Here is a 27,928-nt window from a genome sequence, read left to right on the forward strand (position 1 = left end):
TATTTATCAGAGGAGTCGTAAGGCGGTCATAAAATGTTTCATTATCAGTAACTACCATTTTCATCACTTTATGCACTAAAACATTCAGTGTGAGAAGAATTTCTCCCCTTAGTGGAAGAATTCCTTCATAAGCAAATATGAAAATTCACATCACTTAATACAGAATTAAAGAGAAGGACTGTCTGGAAAAACTTCATGAGCTTCTATCAGCTCACTGCTCATTCTCCTCTACCTTTATTTTCAGGACCTCCCTTCATAGCACTACCACATAGTACCCAAATTGCAGTACATCACTCTAAGTAATGATAGCTTGAAAGAAAATCTTCTGTATACTAAATTTTTAAACTCCTTAAGCTAAGCAACTCGCATTAGCTTAACAAATAACTTCCAAGAAGCCAAGTACTTTAAACTTGAAGCCATCCAGCATACAAGAGTTTGACTGACACTTTTTCATGCAAACGTTTTATACCTACATATGGTCCACATTACCTTGTAATATGCTAGACACATGATAAACACATGTATGTAGGAAAAATTGCAGAAAGAGTACAAATTGTAGAATTGTAGAGAGAATTGTTCCCCTCTTGTCAGTGGTGTCAACCCTTTAGTCACGTTAACAACAAACCAGTCGCTTGCAGGGTTGTACCGTAAAGGGAGGTAAAAAAAGTGAAAAAGCAGGTATGTTTTTAGAGTTGATAACCAAAAGTGCTTCCAATACAAAATTAAGTAACTAGTTCTACCTTGATGGTTATTCAACTATTTTTAGTATAAAGCAGCAGTCAAGAGATGCAAGTAAAAATGTACTTCAAGAGTTTAGATTTTCTACCAAGGAGTAAGGTATGCAGAGTTTTGTCTGTTCTAAAAAAACAGAGCTTTTTATATGCACGTACATCTACGTACACACATACACATTATGCATACGTACATATACACATGAGCACATACACACAAATGTGAAATAACAACACCATGTTACTATCCATCATGCTAGGTACAGAACAAAGTTCAGCAAGATGTTTCTTACCCAGGTGAGAGTTGTGTGTTTACATCATCGTTACCTGGCATAGCAACTAATTACACCAAGTCATGCTTCGCAGTTCAACGAAGGAACTGAAGGTGGGAGGAAAGGACAGGCCAGACAGCTCACACCAGGACCTCCCCTCCTCAACATTTCCAGCAAGATGCTGCTTGTCACGTTTAGCCAAAGCCACCCTGGCAGTAGATTAGCTTACTCCCCCTGGTAGATTAGCTTACCAAGGAAGGACGCAGGGTGACCTTTTGCCTCTCCAGCAGTTTGCTCCCGCTCCTTTTTACAACGGGAAGCTCAGCAAGCTTTAGCTGTAACACAAATGTGATTAGGAAGCTGGTCTGGGCTAACTACCATAGGAGTGTGGATGAAGTGGGGGAAGGGGGGAGGAGAGCAAACAGCCAGAACATCTTCAGGTGGTTTGGGTGGCAGGGCCTGCTGAAGGTGCTTTGCTGTGGCACGCCAGTCCCCTCAGGTCGCCTTTACTGTCAACGAAGAGCCAGGTGCAGGAGCCGCCTCCTCACTCTGCGCAGGCTGCGAAACATTCTAGGACACTGCTTGCAATCTGAACACCTAAACCTAGACAGAACGACTGGCCTTTCCCAGAGCATCTGTGAACGCTTGGGTAATACATCTGATACGGTAAAAACCTGAAGCAGGAAAAGGATAGAGAAAGAGCCTGTAACAGAGATAAAAGTACTTGACAAAGGAAAACTAAGCAGACATGTATGTAGGCAAGCTAGGAGTGAGCTAACAGTCCTTTTAAGGATGTACTACAAAACAAGATTTATTACAGATTACTCTAAATATTTAAGAAACACTCTTAGTTGTTTCTTTCACACTGCTAAGAAGGACGCACGCACAGCTGACCGTGGAGCCACCATCTGCAGTGAGGAAAGCCTGGCCTGTGATGAAGCTACCTTACTGACCTGAACGAAGAGAGGTGCGCTCTCTCCTGCAGCGCTTAATACACAGGGACGGAGAAGAAAGGAAAAGAAGAAGAAATGCAGTTTACTTTTAACCTGTGGGCTACAGTTACAGCTCAGTAGTGCCTTATAGCAATCACACTCTGCTATTACCACTTGAAAACCTAGCCCTGGAAGCACCAGAACCAGGGAAGCTGCAGGAAGTCCCAAGCATTAGCCCCAATTAAACTTTGAATGCAAGAAGGCCTTACAGTCACGAACATCATCACATACCTACAGCCCTCCTCCTCTGTACAGCTTACACCCCAAGCCAGCTTTAGGCAGATGCTTCACCAGGTCCCACGGCAGCACCGCTCCGCTGGCACATCAGATTCCCTAATCCCCACAGCCATCAAACCTCTCCTTGGGTTTCTTTGGCATAGATGTTACGAGTTAACTAAAATTCATTGAATCATGGCTCTAAAAGTCTATCCTTTTGAGAGTAGATCATTTACAGCATATAAGCACTGTTACAAAACCAAAGTCAATAACCGAAAATGGAGAATTAAGTATATTTACTTGCAGAGGTTGGAAGGGGTAATGTCCTTAGGTTTCTTTGGCAAATACACCTTGCATCAAGGAAATTGCTCACTTGTACAACTTACTGCATGGAATAGAAGCATTGAATCTCATTTAATAAATGAGGTGCATAGAGCGTTAATGGACATTTCCAAGAAGACTCAAAAGCTACACATGCAGATAATTTTCTACATCCACACAACAAACAAGACATATGTCTGTCTGCACATTTAGCCTAAGAAAAAGTGTGGAATAAAAGCAGTCTGATAACTTTTTATGGAACTTCACATTAAATTAAAAATCCAGTAAAAAAAAGAATTTATACAAGAATTAAGATGAGAAGAAGGAAGTTCAGCTAAACAACCAATTTAAAGCATCCTGATGAGACACTTGTCTTGGTACCTTCCAAAAGGTATCATCTTCTAAGATACTTCCTTTTCTCTTAGGAGATACAATTAGCCCACAAGAATAACATCTACTCTTGCTCCTCTTAATCTTTGTAGTTTCGGTGAAAGCTATACTTTGTACATGCAAAAAGCTTGCACTTACGCATCTCTTCCATGGAGGATGGACAACAAGTGGACTGTTCAAAACTGGTATAGCTTAAGCTTAGAGGTACACAGCCTGAAGCTACCAGATCTTAAGCTATCACTTGTCAACTGAACTATGCTAATACTATGCTACATACTCACGCTATCAGTTTCCAAACTCACCTGGTAATTCTCAAGAATCTGCTTTATTTTGTAATTGTGTGTGACCAAAGATTCACAATTGCTCAGGCTGATAACAATTTAGAAGAGCTCCAGTTGGCTAACAAGTAAGAAGCTACAAAGTCACAGTAACTTTCATTGTGAGACCATCTGCTTCAGGCAAAATGGCTCGGTCAAAACTTCAGTTTTAAGTTTGTCATAATAAGACAAAAGAACTAGCAGAAGTTTGGCCTATTGCTTTTAAATTTTGTGGAAAATTGGTATATATTTCCAATACAGACAGGGTATGCATAACATTGAGCTTAACCACAAAAGAAGCTGTGAAGTCTTAATCAGTCTTCCTGAGAAAAGTTTTCCTATCAGGAAGGATATTGAAAAATATTTTATTTATATATATGTGCGTATATATGTGTGTGCGCGCATATATATGTATGTGTGTACATATATACACACATGTACATATACACACACACATGCAAAATGAAGTTCTGAAACAAGGCATTAACAGCCCTAGTACTTTTGTTTTTAGTTAAAAAGTTAAAGTATAGCAAGATTTTAAGTTACAGGAAGGAATTCATGAACTCTATGAAAACTCAGCCCATGCAACTCAATTTTCATTCTGGCTTAACAAGATTACCTTCAAAGTACTTTTCTTTTTAAATTAACCAAACGATCTCACAACTTTTATGAACACTGTTCTGAAGGTGACGTGCAGTTTTATAATCTCAAGCAACACTGAACATTTGCAAAACTAATGTTCCAAAATATAAACTGCAACCATTTCCACACAGATTAAATATGACACATGACACACTTGAAGTGCTACGGTATAGTCCAAAATTTTCACTCTTCAAGAAGCAGAGAAAAAAGAAAACAAATATTTTATACAATTGTTATTAGAAGGCAAGATAGACATCTGTGAGGCACAGGAATGACCTCCAAAGATTGATCTCAAGTGTTTAGTAACTTACAGAACCACATAGTATTTCAACTGCTTCATTTCAGAAAGAAAAAGCATCATACATCTGCTATAGGGAAAGAGCTGAAGGTACCAAGGAAACATCAAGGAACATAGTTGTTTTCAAGAGAAAATTTTCTTTTTCTGAAGCTATTTACCCAACACAAAAATAAAACTGAATAGTTATTAGCTCAAAGAAACAAAATCCTGGATAGCCAACAGCATTTACACCTGATCAAATACATGAAACAAAACAGCTCCACATATTAGTTTTTCAATAACCACCATGTCAAACAAGGCAACTTCACAAAACATCAAGGAACAGTATGAGACACACCAGGAATGCTAGAGTTTCAAATGAAGTTGTCCTGCTCTAAAAATAGTTGTGTATTTCAAGTGTTTAACCTGCTTGAATGCTAGGGCACAAGATATCTTCTGGGAAGTTACAGCACAAAAGTTAACTCACAAGGTCAATAACTTGAGAAAACCCTGCTCTCACATGTCTCTGTTCTTTAACAGCATTGGGAGAGTTATCCAGAATTTCCTTAGGAAAGCACTAAAATACAAAACAAAATTGGTATTTGAACTTTTTGAACTAGTTTACTACAAAAATTCTTTCAGAAAGTCTGTAAACACAAGTATCTGTATTAATACATTATTACTTTCAAGGTCAGTATTACACACACAGTTTCTTGGAGCTACATATTTTTGTGTTATTTTTAACATCTGACAGAGCATCTTGTACTGTTAAGCTCTACACGGTTTACAAATACTCCCAAGCTGCAGCTGTTGATTCTACTAGCATATCTTATCATAGTAAGGAGAAGAGTAACCTTAATACCCAGTAGTGGCATTTTTTTACACTTGTATATGCAGTAAATTGCTTTGTAGATTGGTTTTGTAGTTTTCCAACTTTTGGGCTACACAGCACAACAGAATCTGTTTACCAGGAAATCCATTCCTACAGAAGGTCAAAAAAGCCCAAATACACTTGCTGCTGAAGAAAAGGCACAGGTCCAAGCCTGTTCACTTAACAAATGGACTCTGCACTCTCACTTAGCAGGTATTATTTCAGGAACTTCCACATTTGATTCACTTTTTAAAAATTAGAAAGTTAAAAAAAAAAAGATCTGTTGTTTCAAACAAATTTCAAATTTGTTTATATTCCTCATCCTCTCATAACACCAAACCATAGGCATTAACAGTATAACATAGCAACAAACAACTTACCAACACAAGCATTTAAAAACAGCCAGTCAGTCTTTTTCATTCTATTTTTTATTTGCTTTAGTTTTTTGAAGTCAACTTCAAGTTCCTCCTTGCTGCCAACAGCTCCAGCCAACTCAATTCTTTGGAAGTCCATTTTTACATCAGATTCACGTTTGGTTGCAGGTGGAGATCTTCTTTGGCTATTACCACTACTACAGCTTCCTCTCCATCGAGCTCTGTCTTGCTCATTTATGATCGAAGAAGCCTCTTCTGTGTCTGCAAGTTCTATTGCTTCTATGTTGTTAGGTCTGGGATGATCACATACAACACATTTTCTGGCCTTCGCCCAGTTTTCATATGTACAAACAGAACAAGTCCAATGCTGAGCCCTTGTGTTCAGTTTATTCCTGTCATTGTATTCCTCACATGGATCAACAGAAAAAGGAACTGGTCTTGAACCAGATCCTGAAGACTGAGGAGACTCTGTGGGACTCCTGGTCCTGCGCTGAGACAAGCACTGAGTACATCTTATCGCTCTCGGCCAGTTCAAGTACGTGCACATGTGGCATGACCATTTATTTGCACTTTCCATACTGTAAGATGATTTAACCCTTGGTCTTGCACTAGAATCTGGACATATCAAAGGACTACTTCCTCCTTCAGTGCTCGAAGGATCCCAGTCTCTACCAATATCACTTGAACCACTTTTAAATGGATCTTCTGTGATAATTGTTCCACTAGGTCTCTGAGCACGGCACATGGTACATTTGATTGCAGATGGCCAATTTTCATATGTACAATACTCACAAGCCCATTTAATTCCACGTTCTGTCATCGTGCACTTCTTGAAATTAACTGCGTCAGGCAGAAAGCTAAGTAATCAAAATATATCATTAGCACACAGTGACTGCAAAGAATCGCTATTTCTTTAAAAAGAAATCTTGTAAAGTAGATGCAACCCAACTGATACATATTACACCAAAGACTATGAATATACTATCAGGATACTATTAGGAAATGGTGGGGGTATAAACAGTATACAAGACTTCAGCTAAATGACTTACGATCAAGCAGCTTTCCATACACTGCACTTTTAAATGCAGAATTCAGGATTTCCCAAGGCAGAAATGAAAGGAAACTAGGCCCTACACTTCAGGCAATCCTTTAATCCTTGTTAATTTGAACAGAGGCTTCAAAATAAAATTCAGAAGACAGGCATACATTAGTGCTGAGAATATTGGAAGAGACCAGTAAGGCTGCAGAAACAAGTCACAAGTATTAAACTGCTGAAACAAAACTCAACATGAATACAGCAGTACAGGAAAAGGAACACAAACTCTAACATCTCTTTTGCCACTTCAGGGAAGGAGCAGATCAGATAGGTAGGTATACAAAAAGCAAGCAGTTATTTTAGAGAAATAAATTAAAAGCAATCACATAACACGCATAGATTTGAAAATTTTATGTGTGTGCTTAACCAAGATTATGCCTCAGCTGGACAGCACCCGTAAGACTAGTTTGTGATTAAAACAGCACTAAAAAACAAGCACAAGCTAAGCCTATTGAAAAGTAGTACTTTTATTCCACAATCTAGATTTCAATCCTGTTCCAACTCACATTTTCTCTAACGAAGAAGAGATTCCGTCTTCATGCTGGCTCAGACCTTTTCCTCAGATTGCCAAATATGAAGGATAAGACTAAGCAGATTACTATTCCTGTAAACAAAATGAAAACAGATTCATTATAGGTTTACTACTGGACCTGAGTAACCAGAAAGTTAATTATTAAATGCCACACCCATTCTGATCCCAATTTATTTGTTTAAAGTCAGTCATGACCTCTGGAGACTAACATATAGAGTGTTTAAAATAAAATCAATGTTGAAAAGGGACCAACCACTATACAAGTGATCAGTCACTCTGCTAAAGTAGAAGAATTAGATCCAAACAATACTGAATTCATACCACCACATCTATAAACAGTCTTATCTGAATCTAAAACTTCAGATGGGGAAGAAAAAAAAAGGCTACAATTTCAGTTTGTGTGGAGGGGATAATAGCAGGAAGGAATGAGACAGGTAAATAAAGGATATATAAGAAAACGTATAGAGTCTACTTCCTCCCTTACTGCAGAATTGCTACTCACTATATAAATTCTTATACGTGCTATTTTCAAACACAGCAAATTGTCTAAAATACAAACTTTTCATATCAGTTGACTGACAATTCTTACACTCATTATATTGCAACTCTTTTGGTTAATAACAGCACCTAAAGTCTAGAGCAAAAACTCAACAGAAAAGTTGCACAACAGGATTAAATTCAAAAAATCTAGACAGACAACAAATTAGTTAATACCTGTTCTCCGAGTAGGAAATATGTGTATTCTTCACTGAAGTACCTTCCTATACATCTTGATCTACCAAGGCACAGTCACACATCAATTTTAATTTGTCAAAATCGAGGCTGTCATGGAAATGTACAGTAGTACTCTCTTCCCAAGCCCTTATTCATTCTTGCTGTCTCCGGTTTGTGGACTCCAGCATGTCATACAGTTTTTCCAACAGCTCAACTCCCTGATCTATTTACCAGATCACGTGGCTGCATGAACAGGGGTCTATCACATGGCCAGGACAGAGGAGAGGGCAGGACTACCCTTTTCAGTAGTGGTCCACAAATTTACGCTGCATGAAAGCGGACGAGCGATGGGGAACACAAACAGCATTCTCATAGCTCAGGTTCTAACTGCTTGTTTGAACAGTCTGGAGAGCACTTCACTCCCACCTCCAAGTTATAAAACTGTGTCAGACTAAGGAATGCGCTGAGAAGGCAATTAGACTTCCTATAGCTTCCCCTCCGCCATCCGCTCATAAAAATCCATGTCCAACGGGTTTAGAAAAAGGAAAGAAAAAAAACACGCTAGGACCCCCATATCCGTAATAAAATAGGAAAATATCACATACAGGAATGAAATCAACTTAAAGAAGCAGCATTAAAGGAGAATTAACAGGGACGTTTCACTGACTTGGGAAATAAACAGCTTCTCTACTCCAAAAAGCAAAGCTTTACCAAATCTGTTCCTACATCAGTATACTTAATGGTTGATTTATCTACTCTATTTAGTCAAAAGTTTCTTTCCTGTTCCCCAAATAACTTTTACACGACTTCAACTTGTCTTAAACAAGCTCGTTCTTTGCAATAGCATTAAAGCTCCGAGATATTTAGTGTTTTCTGGTTATGAATTTAAGACAACTAAAATGCTTCTAAGGAAAGAGAATGAAGATGCACATTATCAGTGCATCAATCAACTGCCACCAATCAAACTGTGAAGAACCATTTCACCTAAATTAGAGAGAGAGGAGGAAAAAAAAAAAAAAAAAAAAAAAAAAAGGAAGTGGCTGTTTCAGTAGTTCTGTATCCACTACAAGTTTGGGAACAATTTCTACCTGATCAGAAGCTGCTATGTTTTGAGCAGGTTATTCTTTCTATCTCAACTACCCAATCTGCCTGAGACTGGTATGTAACTGTACTGTCATCTGTCCCACTCTGTACAGCCTTAAAGCGCTACAGCAATTTTCATCACAAACAAATCCCAATTCACATTTGGGATTAGTGGCTGGGGAAACAAAGCATCATGTGTTTTACTGACATGAGGTCTGGGAAGAGATTGCCACTCAAACTGAGAAGTGGCAGGTTGCAAAAATGATCTAAATAAGTACTGAGACGTTAAAGGAACTAAATAGCACTGTATATACTGTATTACAGAGAAGTTTTTATACATACTACGAGACAAGTGTTTTAGCTGCAATTACTCTCCGTACCCCCTTAAAAAGCTACAGGCTTATATAGAACAAAGCAATTTCTAAATGTGAATTCAAGTCTTTTTTTTTTTTTTTTTTTTTTTTAATACCAAAACATTACTTCAGTGTCATGTGTCTCTTGTTCTTCTAGGACTGGAACAAATGCTGGTAATCTTCCTGTATCAAAACAGTTACCCAAAAGCTTTCAAACTTTCAAAATATTTCAAAGTTTCTTTTGCATTTTGAAAGCCTTTAGTTTTTCCAGATGTATTTTATCAGTAACAGTGGAGTAAAACTGGTCCACCAGAGGTTTGTCTCAGAACTGCATGCACTAGTTACTAGCACATTACTCTGAATATGCAACTCAATGAGTCTGTTCAAAATGTCCAATCACAATGATAAAGACAAATACAGGCTTCCTCCTCTCTGTTAGCTCTGCTGAGGCCTGCTACAGCACAGCTGGAAGGAGATAATTTATTATATTTTTTCAGAATTACTTCTTTAAAGTTAGGTTTTCAAGTTAACTGTTATTTTAGACTGCTCGCAGAATAGAAGTTGAATCCTATAGTATCTACTCTCATGAAGAAATAGCGTGACAGTGACTGTGAGGTCAGCAAAGAAGGTATATGCTTGAACATCCAAAGCATGAAATTAAAACGTTCAAGCAAGTTTTAATTGATCAGTATGTATACAGTACATTAAAGAGCTTCCAGGCAGACTAGCAGAGTAACTCAATACACTAAAGAGAAGCATATATTACATTCTTATACCTCACAAAGAAAGTTGCTGCAATATTCCAACATTAACACATAATATTTTAATAAAACAAAACAAGTCAAAAGGTCATCTATAAGAAATAATCAGAATGTTTTTGTTTTACTTTGTTTCAATTTGCATGAATGTTATTGTTTTTAGCTGCACAGGAACATCCTAAATGGCATAGAAAAATTATGAATAAACAATGAAGTCTTCAAATAATACTTTTGTGACAGAATGAAACTATATTCCCCTCCACACAAGTCAATTATTCACTGCCACCAAAAGTTAATTTTTTCCCTTTGGCTCAAACAATGCCCAATTAACAGGCCAGCAGCTCATCTAGACCAGTCTACACTAAGGATTTCCGCCAGGCTGCTTATGTCAGAAGTACATCTGCTGGCAGAAACGTCACAAAAATTAAACTGATCAGATCAGTTTTCCTATCTTAATTTGTTTTGCTTATGTGCAACGATTTTCAAACAAACTGTCTTTGCTTTTGTACCTACACCCAAATTAGGGTGATAGACTTCCGGGGGGGAAGAGAGCTCTCCCACTTGATGCGGCTGCCTGTAATAGTTTGTTCCAAAAAAGCAAAGAACAGTTGTTTATTTTTACTTTAAAATACTGCAAAGCAACTTTTCAGAGAAAGAAAAGAAAAAAAAAAAAGCAGTGATAATGTTTCAGTTTCGTCAGAAGCATCTATTAGCTCAACAGTTTTGGGGTGGAAAAGTAACATCTTACACACTTCTGACCACACCAAGGAGCGAAAAGAAACACGACTGGAAGTCAAAGCAAGAGATCAAACAACAGCGCTTTCACTGACCGCAATCTCAAATATACCGCAATTCGTAACAGCTTAGATACACAACTACTACTCAGAAAAGGTCTCAGTCCAATAGTTGTAGGATCTTCTTTAAAATCAACAGCTGGATACATTGCTGCAGTTTATAAATACACATGCTAATACTTAATGGACGTGGAGCTTTTTAAGAAAAACTGCCTAGAACTAACACTGCACAATTTGACAAATTTTCTGAAGTGTTTCCCTCTTGTATATCATTGCCTCAAGTTCTCTTCTGATGGTAATAAAAAATTAGTATATTTCTTAGAAAATTAAACTTCATTTACATATTAATAAGCTTTCTAAATCTTGTCAAATTGAAAGCCATGAGCAGCAGATAAATTCAGACTTTAGAAATTAAAGTCACACATCCAGGTTATCTTTTTGCATGGTTTTGTCTGAATTCCGGTAGTTTTAGTTGTTTTTTGTTCTGTAGAATTACGGAATTACCTTTTAGACAAGGTGCATGAGTTTTTTTTTTTTTTTTTTTAAACAGTGAGAAATAAAGCAGTAATTTTGATTTCACTTTTCCCACATGATTTATAAGTACTGCCACTATCCATCCAGCCTTGTTGCTGACCATCCTTGATATCTTTTTTTAATTAAAATCACACATAACCTGTACCAAGGGACTCTAAATAAAAGTTTTTGCTCATTTGTTTACATAGCTAGTAGAAAGGTCTAGAGAGTAACACAGTTGTACAAAAGCTCACAGGTAAAAGAAAAACATTTTCCTTCTTTTTCAAACTTATAAATTCACCAAAAGCTCCTTAAATATTTCTTAGATAAAAGATACCGTTACTTAGTTGGTCTCATAAATTCACTTCTGTTCTTCTGTTACCTGGTTTCAAGAATCACTGTGACATGCCACACGTAAAACAATTTTTAAAATTACACTTTGAAAGAAGCTATTTAAAATGTATTGTCAAGAATCAAGGAATTGATTTTTACATAAAATTGCCTTAGGTAATTTCCTAAGGTGGAATTTTATTGACATTTTCCCTTAACTTGCTATTTACTCTTATGCCCTGTTCCTTCCTACCTCCACCTGTCTCTGAGGATTAGCAAAATAGCTTTGTCAAGAGCTAATTCAGCATGAATCTCAACAGGTCAGTATATTAAAAGCATAAAACCTGAACCAAAGCTTCCATGCTTTAAATGGAACAAGCAGTAGGCCCTGTTGTTGTCTCTACTGACCTTGTCAGCGAGATAACCAAATTAGATCAGTGCTGAATAAGGAAATTTAATCAAGGCAATAACTACATATCAAAGAATAGAAGGATTAGCAAAATGTCACAAATGTAGAAGCATTTTCTATATTAGTCTGAATATACTAGAGAAAGGAATTTAACAAGGCAGCATAGTTTGTTTTGACTGTTAGGACAGTTCTTTAGAAGTTAAAGATACTAACCCAAACAGATTGGCAAAGAGGAGAGCATGTGCCATCATCTTAGGAAAAGGTCAATTAGACATTTTTTGTAACCTGTTCAAGAAGTTTTTTTCTTGAAGACATAATAGTATGCTTACAAAATTTTTATTTCTTCAAAAAGACTAGCTGGTTATTTGCAGTAGAGTGGGAACTGGTTTCAGACTGCCCCTACCCTTACAGAAAGCAAAAACCCTTCATTATGTAATATCGAGGTAACGCCAGAAACATGTTAGGAGATGGAGGCTTTTGGCAAACTCCTTTATCCCTTCCATCCTCAGCCTAGTAAGAGCACTCCTTTCCAGATAGGCAAGTATCTGGAGAAAGCTTTGTCCTTTCAGCTGGCAGAACCGTAAGTTTGCTTTCAACAGGAATAAAAGGACAAATGCTGCTGCCTTAAGGGCATCATCAAGTAAAGACTGGCCAAATCTCAAGTCTGGGGGGGGAAAAAAACAAAAACACTGCTATATAGATCTACAGGGTAACATTCATAGATGCATAAGAAAAAAAAATGTTTTAGTTATAATAAAATAACGAGTAAGAATCGAGTATGATAAATTTTTAATTAACATATTTATTCAGTTTTGATAGTCTAGGTTATCAAATATTCTGTATACTGAATATTTTACATACGACCAGCTTCATTGTATACAACTTTTCATCTATTCCTGTAAGTGGACAGTTAGCTAAAATTCAAAAAAAAATTGCAGTTCTAAAAAAAAAAAAAAAAAATAAATAAATAATAATAAAAAAAAAAACCCACCACCGAGGAAGTAGTAACTTTTACAAAATGCTCAGGTTTAGGATTCTGTTCACTGGGTAAATTCTGACCATAAGCCTCAGTTATCTACAGTTAAGCAAAAATTGCTTTCATTTTGAAATGAGATACTAATCTATAAATCAAAGCATCTTAAATCTACTTTATTAGAGGTTTCTCATATTCAGATAAATACGCTGGTTTTGCTTTCAGCTTTCTTTTCATTACTCCATTCACATTTCTAATGCAATGGCTAATATTTGAAATGATCCATAAAGATTAACTTTATATAAGCAAGAGAATTTATATGCAGTTTTAGTGTAATGGGATAACAATTCTGCAAATACTCTGTACTGTAAGTCAAACATTTCAGATCTTGCATTTCTGATGCCTTTTTTCAAGAACTGTAAACGGACTTTAGCTTAGGATGTAGACTTAGCTACAAACATTTTCCTGCATTCCAGTAAGCTCAACGTTAAACATTTTTACAACTGGAAATACCTAAGTTCTAACTGGCTGGGAGTATGGGCACTTATTACCTATACCATCCATAAGCAAGCTGAAGATATCTTAAGTTACTTTTAAAGTGATCTTAAAAATAGTGATTTTGTGATTCTTTACAAAAACTGGAAATTGACTCTAGAATTAATATATGACAGTACTTAACATTTCATTTTTTCAGTTGCACATTTTATTATGATGTTTAATACTTAAAGCATTTTTGTTTAAGCCTACTCTTAACCATTGCAGTTGATCCCTCTGCGAAGCTTATGTTTAAGTTCCAATTTTATTTGTTACTGATCTTAATTGGGTCAAATTACACCTCACTAATAAATTTGTGATTAAAAGTTAGTAAAGCCTTAATTGCTGAGAACAAACTACAAAAGAATTATCTTTGAGGCAGATGCTCCCAATTCAGTGTCCTCTCTTATTTCAAAAGATTTGGGGGCGGGGGGGGGGGGGGGGAGGGGAGGGTTAGACTCAGGTATAGTGAACAAATGTTTAGATGAGATGTTACCACACATTAGGAAGGACAAAATACAGCTGCTTACTTAGAAACAAATACCATTTGGAAAAATGAGAATAAGCAGATCAACAGTTACATAATACCATCTCCCACACAATACTGATCATAAACCAAGCAAACCAATTCAAAATAATGAGCTATGATAGAAGACTCACAGAACTACAAAAATTATCCAGCAATGGCAATTAACTAAGTTAATTATCATGAACAGTCAGCAACAGAGGAATACTGACTGATAAATAAAGAGGTACGGTATAGTAACAAAAACAATAACAAAACACAATAGAATTGTTATAAAACACTTCATTTTTAAACCACCTTTGATTTGTACAGAGTTCTCTAGTTGAACAAGAGGGGCTTGGGGGGCTTTTTTTAATTAAAAAGATTGGGCCAAATACAAAAACATATTTTACATGTGTTTAGACTACATGCCTAAAACATAAGACTCAGTTTTGTTTAGATCTCAGCCACTCTTACACAAGATGAGGAAAACCAGATGTCATACTCTGAATAAAACCAAACTGTGGAATCAGACATCAGAACCTAAAAACACTTAAATCTGTCCAGCTAACAAGGAAATATCATATTAAACTTGTACATTTGACATTCAGTTCTAGTAATTATCCTCTAGACCTCCTCAATAGCAGCTAGACACAAATTGAAACATGACTAGATCGAAACACACCCACCATTTGACAGAAAAAACACACTTGCCTCCAAATAAAACAGAAAAATACACACACTTTCAGCATCAACCAGTGTGTAGTTTCCTCTTAATTAATAGAAAGCTACTTTCAGATACAGTTAAGGACAGTCTTTGATATATGCATTTCCAATTGGACTGTCATTAAGACTTCAAGTTCTAGTGCTAACCCCATTCAGTTGGGCTGTTTTATCTAGCTCTAAGATACGAGCTAGACAGTAGAGGAAAGGATCAAAATAGTTTTTAAAAGAATTTAAAAGAGCATGAGAAAGCAAGCAAGAAGCATACATTCTAATATCACAGCGCACAAAGACTGCTACCACATAGTACACAAAATAAATGCAGTATCAAATACCACAGAACAAAAATTGAGAGTAACAAAGGTTTTTTAATAAAATATATTCAAAAAAAATTCTACTTCCTGGAGAAGGAATGATGGATTCATTTAAGTCACTATTACACACATTTTTTGAAGCTTATCATTTGTGATCCATATTTTGCAAATCCACAATGCAAATCCAACAACTTAAGTTAAACTGCGCGAGGAATTTGGTACTGTTAGAAAGGTTTCAGAATGACAGTCCTAAAACACCGAGCTATTGGAGGTGGAGGGAGAAGAATGGGAATAAGTTTCTGCTAAAGACAACACTGAACAATCTTCTTTAAATAAACCATTTAAAAGCTATGAGGTGACAATTATTTTTATCCCTGCCAAACAAAACAGTAATATAGAGGTCAAAAAAAAAAAAGAGAGAGAGAAAGAAAGAAAAAGAAATTTAAGTAGTCCAGTAGGCCATCTCAACCCATAAGCAAGATAAAAATTGTTTTTCAACAAGCACTTTACGGGGAAGCTTTTAGTGTCAGAATCTAAACCCACAGGACTGTGGCAGAAGGTATACACGCTTTTGTCATGCATTTAAAAAAAAATTACCACAAAATAAACCTTGAACAATCATAGGCAGTGCAAAATAAAAAGAGAGATCTAGCACAAAAACAGGCACCTATTCAAAAGTTCTTGAAACTGCAGAAGACTTAAGACCCAGATCTTTAGATGAAACTCCGTTTCAGGGAAGTATTCAGCTAGCAGCCCTCTAAGAAATATCATAGCTCTCTCTACTGAATCCTTGCTTATATCCTAGGAAGAAGAATAGGGATGAAATAAATACTTTCAAGCCCATCAGCCTGAAAGAAGTACAAGTCATCAGTAATGCACTTACTCATCGTCTTTACAACCAAGGATAGGACTCTCATACAAAGCTACATTCATCTTTACAAACACAAGTTTCCTATTTTTGAAAGAATTATCCATATTTATGTAGTCTATCATGGTCATTTTTTCTTGTTGGATGATGTAGTGAACACACACTCTCTAAAAACTGCATAATTTTCAAATGAATGCTTCTAGAAAAGTGCATAAACTTCAAAGCCACTAAAAGGTGGCTTGATCATTATAGTAGTAACCTACTGAAAGCAAAACAGACCACTCAAGTTTATTTTGCTTTCCAGAGTCATGTAAGCCATGGTTCAGACAAATCTCTTTTTTAGTTCAGAAAAGCTAACTCTGGTCTGTCTAAAAGAGGGTAGAGCACCACATACATTACAGAGGATTATTAGCATCTGTAAACACCTTCAGTAGCTCAGACTTTTTTTCATTTTATTAAGACTACTCAAGAATAGGTCAAACCAAAATCAAAGAGCCAGGAGGAGGATCTTTAAACCTCAGCAGCTGTTGACAAAAGCAATGGTAAACACACTCCTAATAAAATGTCACTGCGTACTGACTTCTGGCACAAAAAAAGATTGTAGTTTCTTTCCTCAAAAGTAACAGTTTCAGGAAAAAGTCCTATTTACACTTATCAAAATGGACAAGGGTCCATTCTTCCACTGCCACACACACTCCAGACAGCAGGTTGCACACCTGGTATTCATTTTGTACCCACCTCTTACCTCTTATTACCTCCAAATATTTTCAATTCAATTCTGAACTCAGCCTTAAAAAAAAAAAGTAAAGAGATGCTGGCAGCTGCCTTCTCCAGCATTTGTCTTAAAAGTACTCACTTTTGTTCAAATAAAATGCAAACGTGGAAACAAGAAAAATAGTAGCCAATCCCAGCAACAAGTATTTTCACTTTACTAAAAAAAAAAAAAAAAAAAAAAAAAAAAAAAAAAACCCATATAAAAACTGTATCCTTGTTTTAAGGACAAGCAGGACAGATTATATCAGGATAAATTTAAATAATGAAATGGAAAAATGCCAACTAACTATATCTGTTGTACAGCAAAGAATGCAGAAGGCTGCAAACCTGGCTGTTTCTGTAGGCATGATGCTAAGCACATACATCTTTCTCTCTGTATTCTTCCCAGTATCTCACCTCCCCATTTTCCTTGTAAAAAACTTGTAATTTCTTCTGATTTTTTGATCCAAAGTCTCTGTACAACCCCTCCTTTGTAAAGACAGTTTGTTCTCCAAATCTCAGTCCACTCATTCCCTGCTCTTCCCTCTCTAGACCACTTCTCTTTTATGCAAAGTCTTACTTTGATGAAGACTAATGTCACAGCAGCATAGGAAAAAGTTTTATTGGAAAGTCTCAGGTCTATACAACTTTAATTTGACTACATAGCTTCTTAAAAATCTGTTAATGCCACAAAAATAAGGAAATACGGAGTCAATCACATTATAGACTAAGGTGTTCTCAGACTTATGTCAAAAAACTACAATTCTTCTTTAAAACATGTTCAACTATAAGACACCAAAGAGATAACAGTTCTATTATTAATCCTGTATTTCAAGAAAACTCCAAAAGAATTAACCTTTTAATCCCTAATGCCCAGTCACATTTTCAAGAACTCCAATGATGGCCAATCCCTAATTTGTTAAAAAAAATAAATAAATAAGAAAAAACTTTGTCAAAACTAACAAAGGCCAAGCATAAGTGGCAAAACTGACAACTCCACTTGAACTTCAATTCACTGAGTAAAAAAAAAAATAATACTCCTCCCATTTAAATATATCGAGAACATTAAATACATCAGTTGAAAAAAAAAGAGTATTTTAAATTTTTTCACTTCTAGTGAGACTGTAAAAGACAATAATTTCAGTATGCTATAATCCTCTGGACCCTACTCAACGTTTCCTAAAGTGAAAGAATACTACTGATTTTAACAAACTGATTCAAGATGACCTAAAATTAAAGGCTGAAGTGAATGCAGAAAGTTCAGTTTGTTCTGCTTTACAGTTTGACTATACTGCATACTATCTTAACAGAATTTGCAGTAACCCTGAAATCAACTTAAAAAAAAAAAAGAAAGAAAAACACACTCTTATAATTACTTCACCCTATTCAGAAAAAGGAAAGCACTTAAAACATTATATGAAATTCTAAGGAAACCTCTGTTTGCTTCATAGTCACGCCAGAAATACAAAGAATGGTCAAGACATTTTAAGTTACAGCTTTCAAAATCTCACTGAATTTTTCATTAACTCATTGCAGGAAGGAAAAAAATATATATTTTTTTTCTACATAAATTCACTTTGTTACTTACTTAGGTATGAGAACCTGTGCTTTAGCACTTGATGACATAAAAGCAAGCAGAAAGAAAAAAAACCTCAGTTAACTGAATCATTCTAATTCTCTGCAATTTAAAGTAATGCCAACCATATAACAAGTTTTACAAGTTTAAATACTAGCGAAGCACCTGAGGTATGACTGAGAACTTTAAAACAAGACTTTATCTTTTAGGTAGGTCTAACAAATTCCATTTGACATTACAAAGTTATATTCACTGCTCTTTAATTTGATATTAATAGCTATGCCATTTGACAAGTAAAGCAGTAAGCGCTTCATCAGCTGTATTTAAACAAATACCAGAAAAGAAAAGGGTACTCTCATTTCAGTTTTGCCTCGTTTCCTTCTCTTCTATAGTAACACTGAGAAAAATTTAAATCAAGAACTCTATTATGGCTAAGTCTGCCATTTTCAGTTGCCAAACTTAAGTTTAGTTCCATTTTAGTAACAGGAGACTGAATTGTAATTAATTCAGTTAAAGTGGGAATTACTTGTTGACATACATTTTGAATAGCTCAAAATAACACGTTCTTTAAGTTTAGAGAGAGAAAGGGACATGAGATTACTAACAGAACTGGTTAACAAAAAAAGTAATCTGTACTAGCAGCTTAAATGCGTTACTATCATTAATATAATGTCACAAGATGAGGAATGTATTCATCTAAAGTTCTGCATAATCTCAATTCAGTGCAAAACTGATATGGCAAAGAGAATCTGGAAAGAGAAAGCTAACACCTAGTTTAATACTACCTTAAGCAGCTAGTAAATTTCATATTGAAGTGCTTGAGTGCGTGTTTGATTATTTGATTGCATTAAAATAACTTCTCATATAAATAATACTTCAATGTATCTAGTGTATTGGCAAACTTCACTATCTTGCAATGAACTCTAAAGAGGGATGGGATTCCTCCCCTCCTACCAAAGGAATTTACCTCCTGAATAATGCAAGATTGGAATGGCCACACACAAGTCTAAGACTGAAAATGTTATCCTGACCAATTCTGTGTTTTAACTAGTTTGCAATTTAAGCTATGCCTCTGTGATGCTATTGATGCTTTTACACCATTCAGTTTTCCAGTTAGACTAATATTTTTAACTATTATACTTCTGAGAAAACACTAATGCAGACAATAAAATACAACAACAGATTACAGTCTGAACAGTCATCCCCACCTCCCTGTCCTTATTTAAAAGGCAGAAGAAAAGTTAATTAACTTTTTTTTTTATTCAAGAGAATTACACCACATAACTGAAGTTTCACAAATCCTACAAAATGCAGTTCATCCAAAAGATGACTTCCTTTCACTACTGTGACAAACCTAAACCAAAGTGATCTTTTACATATGAAACGCTAGACCCTGCACGCTAAAGGACACCAATTCAACTTGGCCTTCGGAAGGAGGATAATGAAGTGAGTTCTACAACTCTTCCTGCAGCTCACCCGTATCTCCTCCTTCCGATAACCACTGAAAAGATGAAAAGCGGGCTTTGCGAACCACTTCTGCAGTCCCTGAAGACTAAATATTAGATTTGCAGAAGGAAGAGCAAAATTAAGCATGACAAATCCCTCCTGAACCACTGTTACGATGTTCTGTCTACATATTAACAGAACAAGCTTTTCAATAGCATGCATTAGAGGAATCAACAGGAAGTGAACACATTGCGTTTCACCTTTCAATTTTTTCATCAACAAACAGATCATCGTATTAAACCCATATGCCAGTTTCACTGCTTTTAGTGAGTTGGGTAGACAAGAGAGTAGAGACTGCTGACATACATTATATGCAACCTGTCAAAAAAAATTACACCACCAATTCATAAGAATTCTAGAAAATGTTTTCTTTATTGTGATAACTAAAAGTCACCGTGCTGGCAAAAAGACCTTAGCAGCTGTGCTGCATCTGCCAAGCAAGAGCCCCAGATTAATTTTTCCCATCATTCTCCTAGCCCCTACTCCTGAGAGCAGTGACTACTCTGGAGGGGGAGTGTGCGAAATCCGGGCTGAGGAGCGGGAAGAGTGCCTTTCGCCACGCAAAAGTAATGCTCCAGCTATCCACGGACACGTTCACGACCTCCTCAGAGAAGTTTTACCTCGTCCTGACAGGAAGTTGCTTCAGCGTGGGAGTGTGAAGGCACAGTCATAAAGGCACTGGAAGAACAGACTACCAAGGTCTAGCTTATTCTTTTATCGATTTGTTTTTTTTAAAAAAAAGAATTCATAAAAGCAGGCTTGAATCGCAAATCTTTCCTATGCTGTACTTTATTCCCGATCAAGTATCAATACACGATATCGCATGACAGACAACATCATGGAAACTGTTGCCCAAAACCCACAAACACAGTCCAGTCGCTCACAACATCTGATCTACCACGGTATACAAACCGAGGCAGAGACATAGCCAGGAAAAAAAAAGAAAAAGAAAAAAAAAGAAAGAAAGAAGAAAGAAAAAAAAAGGAAAGAAAAACAACACCAAGCACCCACAGCGAGCAGAAGCGGGAGGCAGCAGAGGAATGATCTCACTCCAGCAGCCAAGGTACTGCAGCACGGTGTCGGGAGAAGCAAACGCGAGGGAAAAGCCCCGCTCAGGAGAGTTTCCTGCCTTTGTATTTAGACCCCCGCCGCTCCCGCGCGGCTCCTCCGCCGCCCCCCGCGGCGCCGCCGGGCCGGGGGCCGCGCTCCGCCCGCACAGGCGGCTCGACCCCAGCGAACGGGCACCGCCGGCGCGGCCCCCCGGCCGCGGGGCCGCTGGAGAGGGGCTTTACCTGGCCGCGCCGCCGCCGCCGCCGGGAGCCGTCCCTCAGGCACACGCTCGGCGCTCCAAGCCGCCCGCGCCCCGCGCCACCCCCGGCCCGCTGGCTGCGGCGTCCTCTCCCCGCTCAGGACATGGTCTCTCCCAGCGCGGCGGGCTGGCGCGGCCGCGGGCGCGCCCACTCGGCGAGGCCGGGGGGAACCGCTCGCCCCGCTCCCCGGGCTCCTCTAATGGCGACGGCTGGAGCGGCCCAAAGCAAAATAAACCCCCATACGGCAAGGAGCCTCACGTCAGCCCAGCCTGCCGCCCTGCCGCGCGCTCATTGGCGGAGCGGCCGCCGTCCCCGCCGCCAATGAGCGCGCGCCTCTTTGGGAAGAACGGGTGATGTCATCTTCGCCGCGGAGACGCCTCATTGTGAGGGCGCCGCGGGAAGCCCCGCCCCCTCGCGGGGCCCCGCGGGAAGCCCCGCCCCGCCTCGCGCGCGGGCTCCGCCCACTCCCCTCGCCTCGGCTCCCCTCGTCGCCCGCCCGCCGCCAACCGCCGCCAACCGCCCCTCGGCCGCTCTCAGCCCGCGTAGACGCCGGTCTCGTTCACGCGAAGGGACGGTGGTGCTGCCGTCTACCCCCCGGCTGTGGCTTTATGCGCGTGGCTCCGGCGCCGGGGAGAACCCCGCTGCCCGGCAGACAACCAGCCCCAGCTGGAGTCAGGACAAGTCACGTTAATTATTTGTGGAGACTACAAGAGAAATTTGTCTCCGTTTACAATTAAATTAGTTTTCTGCAAACATCAAAAAAAAAAAGCTGATGGGGGAAGGTAATGTGATTTGTCTTTCTCAGACGGGTTATTTACTAAATTCTCTTTTTTTCCTGTCTCTGTTGAACCAGTTGGGCCCCAGTCTGCATTTTGGGAAACATACCAATAGTTAAATATATTTAGCTAGAGCAAATACTGGGACAACTGTATTTTCTTTCACACGCCTACATATAAGATTGAGATGAACTTGGCTAAGTCATGTAAAAAGAATATTCCTTTATCTTAAAGAATCATGCCATCTTCATGATTAGGAGAACTTCAGAAAATATGTCCCTTCTTAGCATCGAGGCAAGATGACAGAAAAGCTGTCATCTAAGCGAGCAGTAGAGTGGTAAATCCTTGATGCTACTGCAACTGTTTAAGAATGGGAAATCTCCACAAATAACTGTTATAGATTAGACTTAATAAAAAAGATAAGAAAATAAAAGGAATATGTAGTTGTGGAGAAAATACCACTTCAAATTCATCCAGAATATTTCCTAAATCTGTCAAGAAACCATTTGGTGTTCACAGAAAGATATTTTCAACAAAATACAGCGCATTAGAACACCACATTAGGAGAGCGTAATACAATTTTACAACACAGGAAAGAGCTTTAATGAAACTAGACTAATGTCACTCCAAAGACCATTTTCCTGCATAGGAAAAATTATGGCCAGCTGAAAACAAAAAAAAAGATACTGAAAGAATTTTAGAAGCAAATGATTTCTATATCTGCATAGTTATTCTGCAGACTAGAAACATGCCACATAATGAAATAGGTATTTGTTGAACATGTACTATCTATACAGAATATGATGGCAAACAAATGGTAAAATGGAATTTGCAAATAGTTATCAGAGCTGTTAATTTCACAAGTGAATTCTAGATGTATCTCCAGTTCGGCTTTATGTAAAAAACTGTTTTCATCTTCTGCCAGGTTTATTTTGAAGGAATTTGTCTTTTGTTCTGGAGTTTAAACAACAAAAGACAAATGACCTTTCAACGCTTTAGAACATCGATATTTACACATATCATAGAATCAGTAAGGTTGGAAGGGACCTCTGGAGATCATCTAGTCCAACCTCCCTGCTCAGCAGGGTCACTAGACCCTGGACGTTAGACAGGGTTGCATCCAGGCGGGCCTTGAAGATCTCCAGAGAAGGAGACTCCACAACCTCTCTGGGCAACCTGGTCCAGTGCTCTGTCACCCCCACAGTGAAGAAATTCCCCCTCACGTTCAGGCGGAACTTCCTGTGCTTCAATATCTGCCCATTGCCTCTTGTCCTGTCACATGGGACAACTGAAAAGAGTTTGTCCCCGTCCCCTTGACACCCTCCCTTCAGGTACTTGTACACATTGATCAGATCCCCCCTCAGCCTTCTCTTCCCCAGGCTGAAGAGGCCCAGCTCTCGCAGCCGTTCCTCATATCCTTCTCAATGCTCCAGCCCTCTGACCATCTTCATAGCCCTATGCTGGACTCTCTCCAGTAGCTCCATGTCTCTCTTGTCCTGGGGAGCCCAGAACTGGACGCAGTACTCCAGATGAGGCCTCCCCAGGGCTGAGTAGAGGGGCAGGATCACCTCCCTCGACCTGCTGGCAACAGTCTTCCTAATGCACCCCAGGACACCATTGGCCTTCTTGGCCACAAGGGCACATTGGTGGCTCATGGTCAACTTGTCATCCACCAGCACTCCCAGGTCCTTCTCTGCAGAGTTGCTCTCCACAAGGTCAGCTCCCAGCTTGTACTGATGCCTAGAGTTACTTCTCCCTAGGTGCAGGACTCTGCACTTGCCCTTGTTGAACCTCATGAGGTTCCTCTCTGCCCAGCTCTCCAGCCTGTCCAGGTCTCTCTGTATGGCAGCACAGCCCTCAGGTGTGTCAGCCACTCCTCCCAGCTTGGTATGATCAGCAAACTTGCTGAGGAGGCACTGTCCCCTCATCCAGGTCATTGATGAAGAAGTTGAACAGGATGGGACCCAGTACTGAGCCCGGGGGGACACTGCTAGCCACAGGCCTCCAACTGGACTCCACGCCACTGATGACGACCCTCTGAGCTCTGCCTTTCAGGCAGTTCTCAATCCACCTCACTGTCCACTCGTCTAACCCACACTTGCTGAGCTTACCTAGGAGGATGTTATGGGAGACAGTGTCAAAAGCCTTGACAGTGTCAAAAGCCTGTATTTTATCTAGTAAGAGCTTTCAGGTTTGCAATTTGGAGAGAAATCAAAATCTATGTGACCTGATAACCCAGTTCTCAATAGATTTAATATTTTATCTTTTTTGTAATAGCAGAAAGGTAATTCTATTTTTATTAGAGGTAGCAGAAACTCTATGTAAGTACTAGTTTCATGTATTCCACTCAAAATTTAAGTTTCATTCCACCAGCTTAAGGACAAAGTTTAATTCCCTAATAATGAACTTGGAACATGCATACTAGTTTGGCAGATTCATATTTTATGTTAGGAACACTTTCTTTGCAAAGCTGAATTCATTCACGCCTTGCAGATTCTTTGCCTCTACTAACTGGGCATGTAAGAAATGTAATGGCCGATTGTAACTCAGAATAAACCCATAGTAAAACTATGCCTTTATTCACGTGTAAAAATGCAACTTGCACATCTATGTCTTTCAGCTTTGCTTTTCTCCACTCTTCAAACATCTTTAATCCTTGTTCCTCTAATGCCCACTCTTTTTTCCCCTGCATTCCCAGCTCTGATAGCCTCACAGATCCCTTTTCTTTCCTTCTAGTTCCTCCAGATAAAAAGAGCTTGTTTTTGGCTCTGGAACAGCTCAGAAAAATTTAGATAGCAAATCGTTTTATTTTTTTAATCAGAACTCACAGATCTGATGAAATCAGAACATCATACATGTGAAATGAAATTTCACAGAAATATCCCTGGAACCCAGATAAGAAATCCACCTGGTTCCTCATCCGCTTGCCCACCAGGTCCTTGCCAGCTGGAAGCTGCACCATCAGCATGTGTGCAGCAGACAGGGCAGCACAGGCTGCCTGACGTGGGAACCCTTTGTGCCACTAAGGTGTCAGCCTGGCTGGCAGCCAGCTAGGCAGATGGCTTGGAAGTTCCCTTCCTTTTTGCAAAGAATTTATGAATTTAGGATTTTTCAGAACAAACCACAGTTTCAATTTGTAGCTGTCTCCTATTAAATGAGAGCACATTGCACTGTCCTACCTTATAAGATGCCCTATTTCTTCTGGCATGATGCTCACTGTTAGTAAGGTTTTTATCCATAAAACATCCCTGACATTTGTGTTCTGATTCATCCTGTTCATAACTGAGCAAATGATACAAAAAGCTGTAATTAGAAAGCATTGAAATTTTTCGCAGTAGCATACTTCTAGATTTTGCATCAATATCTGGGAGATTCAGTTAACAAAAACGTGCTTCAGTGAAGCTAAAGGACAAATACCAAATTATTTCGTACTGGCATGCAGCATTGTGCTGCAGCAGAATTGTCTCAGCCCTGGGACACAGGTTATGTCTCGTTAGTGATATGTAAGTACAGCTCTCTTTTATGTAATTCTCCTTACCCTGGTAACTACTTGCTGTCAGGCAGAGCACTGGCTCTTATTAAGCAATTCCTCCTCAGCTTATCCAAGGGCAGGGATGTACATGCTCACCAGATGGTTATTTCTCACTAGCTGAACTTTGGATACACAGAACTCCCTACCCAGACCAGCCCCCATAATCCTGCTCCCGCCAATGCTTTATTCAGTGTTTTCAGGCTATTTACAATCAAGAAAGACTTGCAGCTAAATGGAACACTTGGCTAAAGGGGAAGGAAAAGAAATGCACAAAAATCCAAAGGAAGCACAGTTGGTGAAACTACTGAAAACAGGGTATTTTAAATGGGTAACTGCTTTTTTACCTTTTTTCTACCTTCCCTTCAAGTCAGCCCCAGCTTCAAGGCCCGGTAAGTCTCATAAATTTGTAGTTCTTTTTCACATCTTAGCATAAAACAAAAACATTCAATCATGGCTGGATCACTATACCTCCTATCCAGGAGAGGATCAAGTCAGAGAAGACATAGCGCTGGAAGACTAAACTTAGCCTTCCTTGCAGCAGCTGCTGAGTGTTGTTATAGGCAGCTCCTGAGACCTCCAAGTGAGCCTGAGATATTTCCAGCTGGCCTCCCGCCCCTGGAAGAAAGGGGGCTCCTTCACCATGAACCCCACAGGCTCCCAGCAGCAGGGGACGTTACCAGCCTCGTGCCACCCCTCATCTGGCTTCATGAGTGCATCCAGCAGGAATTGTTGTTGCTAATCCTAACAGTTCTGTCGGCTCAGCTTTTTGGTACTTCTCAGGAAACATCCTTCAGGAAATATTTTCACAGTCATGAGTTTTCTTCTGACTTTCCCAGGGGCTTTGATCTCAGAAGTGATGCCACACACCGGGATCAAGCTCTTTGCATTTGGGTCTTTGTTACCACATGACTAGAGGAAAAAGGAGAGAGCAGATCCCACTCCTTGGGCCACCAAACAGATCTGCACAAGGAGCAGGGGAAGAGCAACCAAAGCGGTCCACTCTGCCTCACTCTCTGTACCCTCCTGGGGAGAAATAGCCACCTTCTCCCAGAAGGCAGCCAGAGGAGGCAGCTGCTCATGTTGCACAGCAAAACTCCAGAACTCCAGAGCGTTGCTCTTCCTCTCCAGCTAGGAGGCTGCCCTTCCACAAAATGCACTGCATCTCCCTGAAGCCGGCAATAGCCACCTCTTACCACTCCAGCCAGCATATGCTCAACAGAGGTAGGAGGGAGGCAATGTTTGTTTAAAAAAATAGGAAAAACAAAATAAACAAATACAACTTTATATACATATATATATATATACAGAGAGATAGAAAGAGCTAAGAGCAAATATGCAGAAATATGACAAGCATATATTGTGTTGTTACCTCCTCAATCCCTTTGATATGTTTTTAATAGCAGCAAGAGGTTAAAAGTGGTGAACACTTGTATAGAAAGCTTACCACACTTAGTATTTTTCTTAATCTCCTTACGGTTCTGCAGGAGGTAAAGGCAGGGGGAGATTGAGTAAATGCATCATGACAGGGCTTTCCAGCTGAGGGGCTGGATGGACATGATAGGGAAATCTTAGAAACTTTCCTCAGCTGGGCAAGCATTCAGTAGGTAAAGGAATCTGTGCTACACAGCCCTCAGAAAAGCAACACACAAAGGAAAATTGAAAATTGGGAGGCAATACAATGGCTATAATCCAGAGTGTTCATTCAGTATGGTTGTGGAGACTCCGGGAGGCTGGAGTATCTGCCCGTCCCAGATGGTGAGCACAGCATGGCTCGCTGCAGTTGCTCCAAGCATGCATCAGCAGGTTTGTCACAGCAAAAGAATGCAGAGGCAAAGACAAAGAAAAGAGGAGGGGAAAAAAAGAGGGAGAGAATTAAGGAAAATGTGGAACAGTAAATTAAAAACAAAGAGAAAAGAAAAATAGGAAAATGCAAAGAGAGCTGTTTGAATGCACTCTTAAAGAAATTCATCAGGGAAGTCAATGACAAGTAACAATGCAACTATAAAAGGAAGCAGCAGCCTGGGTGCCTTTAGGGGAATGTAAGACATTTGGGAGGACTTGAGACAAACATCCATGAGAAAAATGGATTTAAATCCATAAACTATTTGCCAAACAGAGGAAACGTCAGGCCAGAACAAACTGGATTCCTTTCTGCAATGGTCAGCATCTCTCTTACCCCCAACAATGTTACATTTAGCCTCTGTCAGACACCATGGACCCAAGAAGACGCTACGGCCAGCCAAAAGAAAGTGACGATGGACTCGTGGGGCAAGCGTAATGCCAGCTCCTCCAATACTAACTGACTCTAGATAAAAATACCATCCTATACAACCGTTTGTTTTGATATCTATCTTGGGTATCTTCCCACTCTGAGTGCTGGCTCATGTGAGCCCCACTGATAGGCATAACCTCTCCCCAAACATTATGTAAAAATCGTAATTGCTTAACTCAGTGGTTTTTGGTTTGGCTGTGAGGCACTGCAACGCTCAGATGCAAGAACTCATGTTTTGCTGGCTTAGGTGAGCACACCACTCTTCCTACACAGCATACCGATATTATCAGGTAGCAGTAAT

At 39.2% G+C, this 27,928-nt stretch overlaps 1 protein-coding gene across 2 annotated transcripts in view; it reads right to left on the reverse strand.

Annotated features, from left to right (window-relative positions):
• The window catches only part of ZRANB1 (zinc finger RANBP2-type containing 1), a 47,485-nt gene extending 26,185 nt beyond the window's left edge, over positions 1–21,300 (reverse strand). Inside the window, exons 1-3 of one of the 2 annotated variants that reach the window (XM_062579781.1) lie at positions 21,030–21,300; positions 7,006–7,103; positions 5,410–6,260 (exon numbers count right to left, since the gene is read on the reverse strand). In XM_062579781.1, the coding sequence (XP_062435765.1) occupies positions 5,410–6,223 (814 nt within the window). In that variant the 5' untranslated portion in view covers positions 6,224–6,260; positions 7,006–7,103; positions 21,030–21,300. Of the gene's footprint in view, positions 1–5,409; positions 6,261–6,452; positions 6,500–7,005; positions 7,104–21,029 lie in introns of those variants that run through there. The other variant, XM_062579782.1, reaches the window with a different exon arrangement.
• Positions 21,301–27,928: the final 6,628 nt, after the last annotated feature.

This window comes from Rhea pennata, chromosome 7, assembly GCF_028389875.1.
Source record: "Rhea pennata isolate bPtePen1 chromosome 7, bPtePen1.pri, whole genome shotgun sequence".
Taxonomy (NCBI): Eukaryota; Metazoa; Chordata; class Aves; order Rheiformes; family Rheidae; genus Rhea; species Rhea pennata.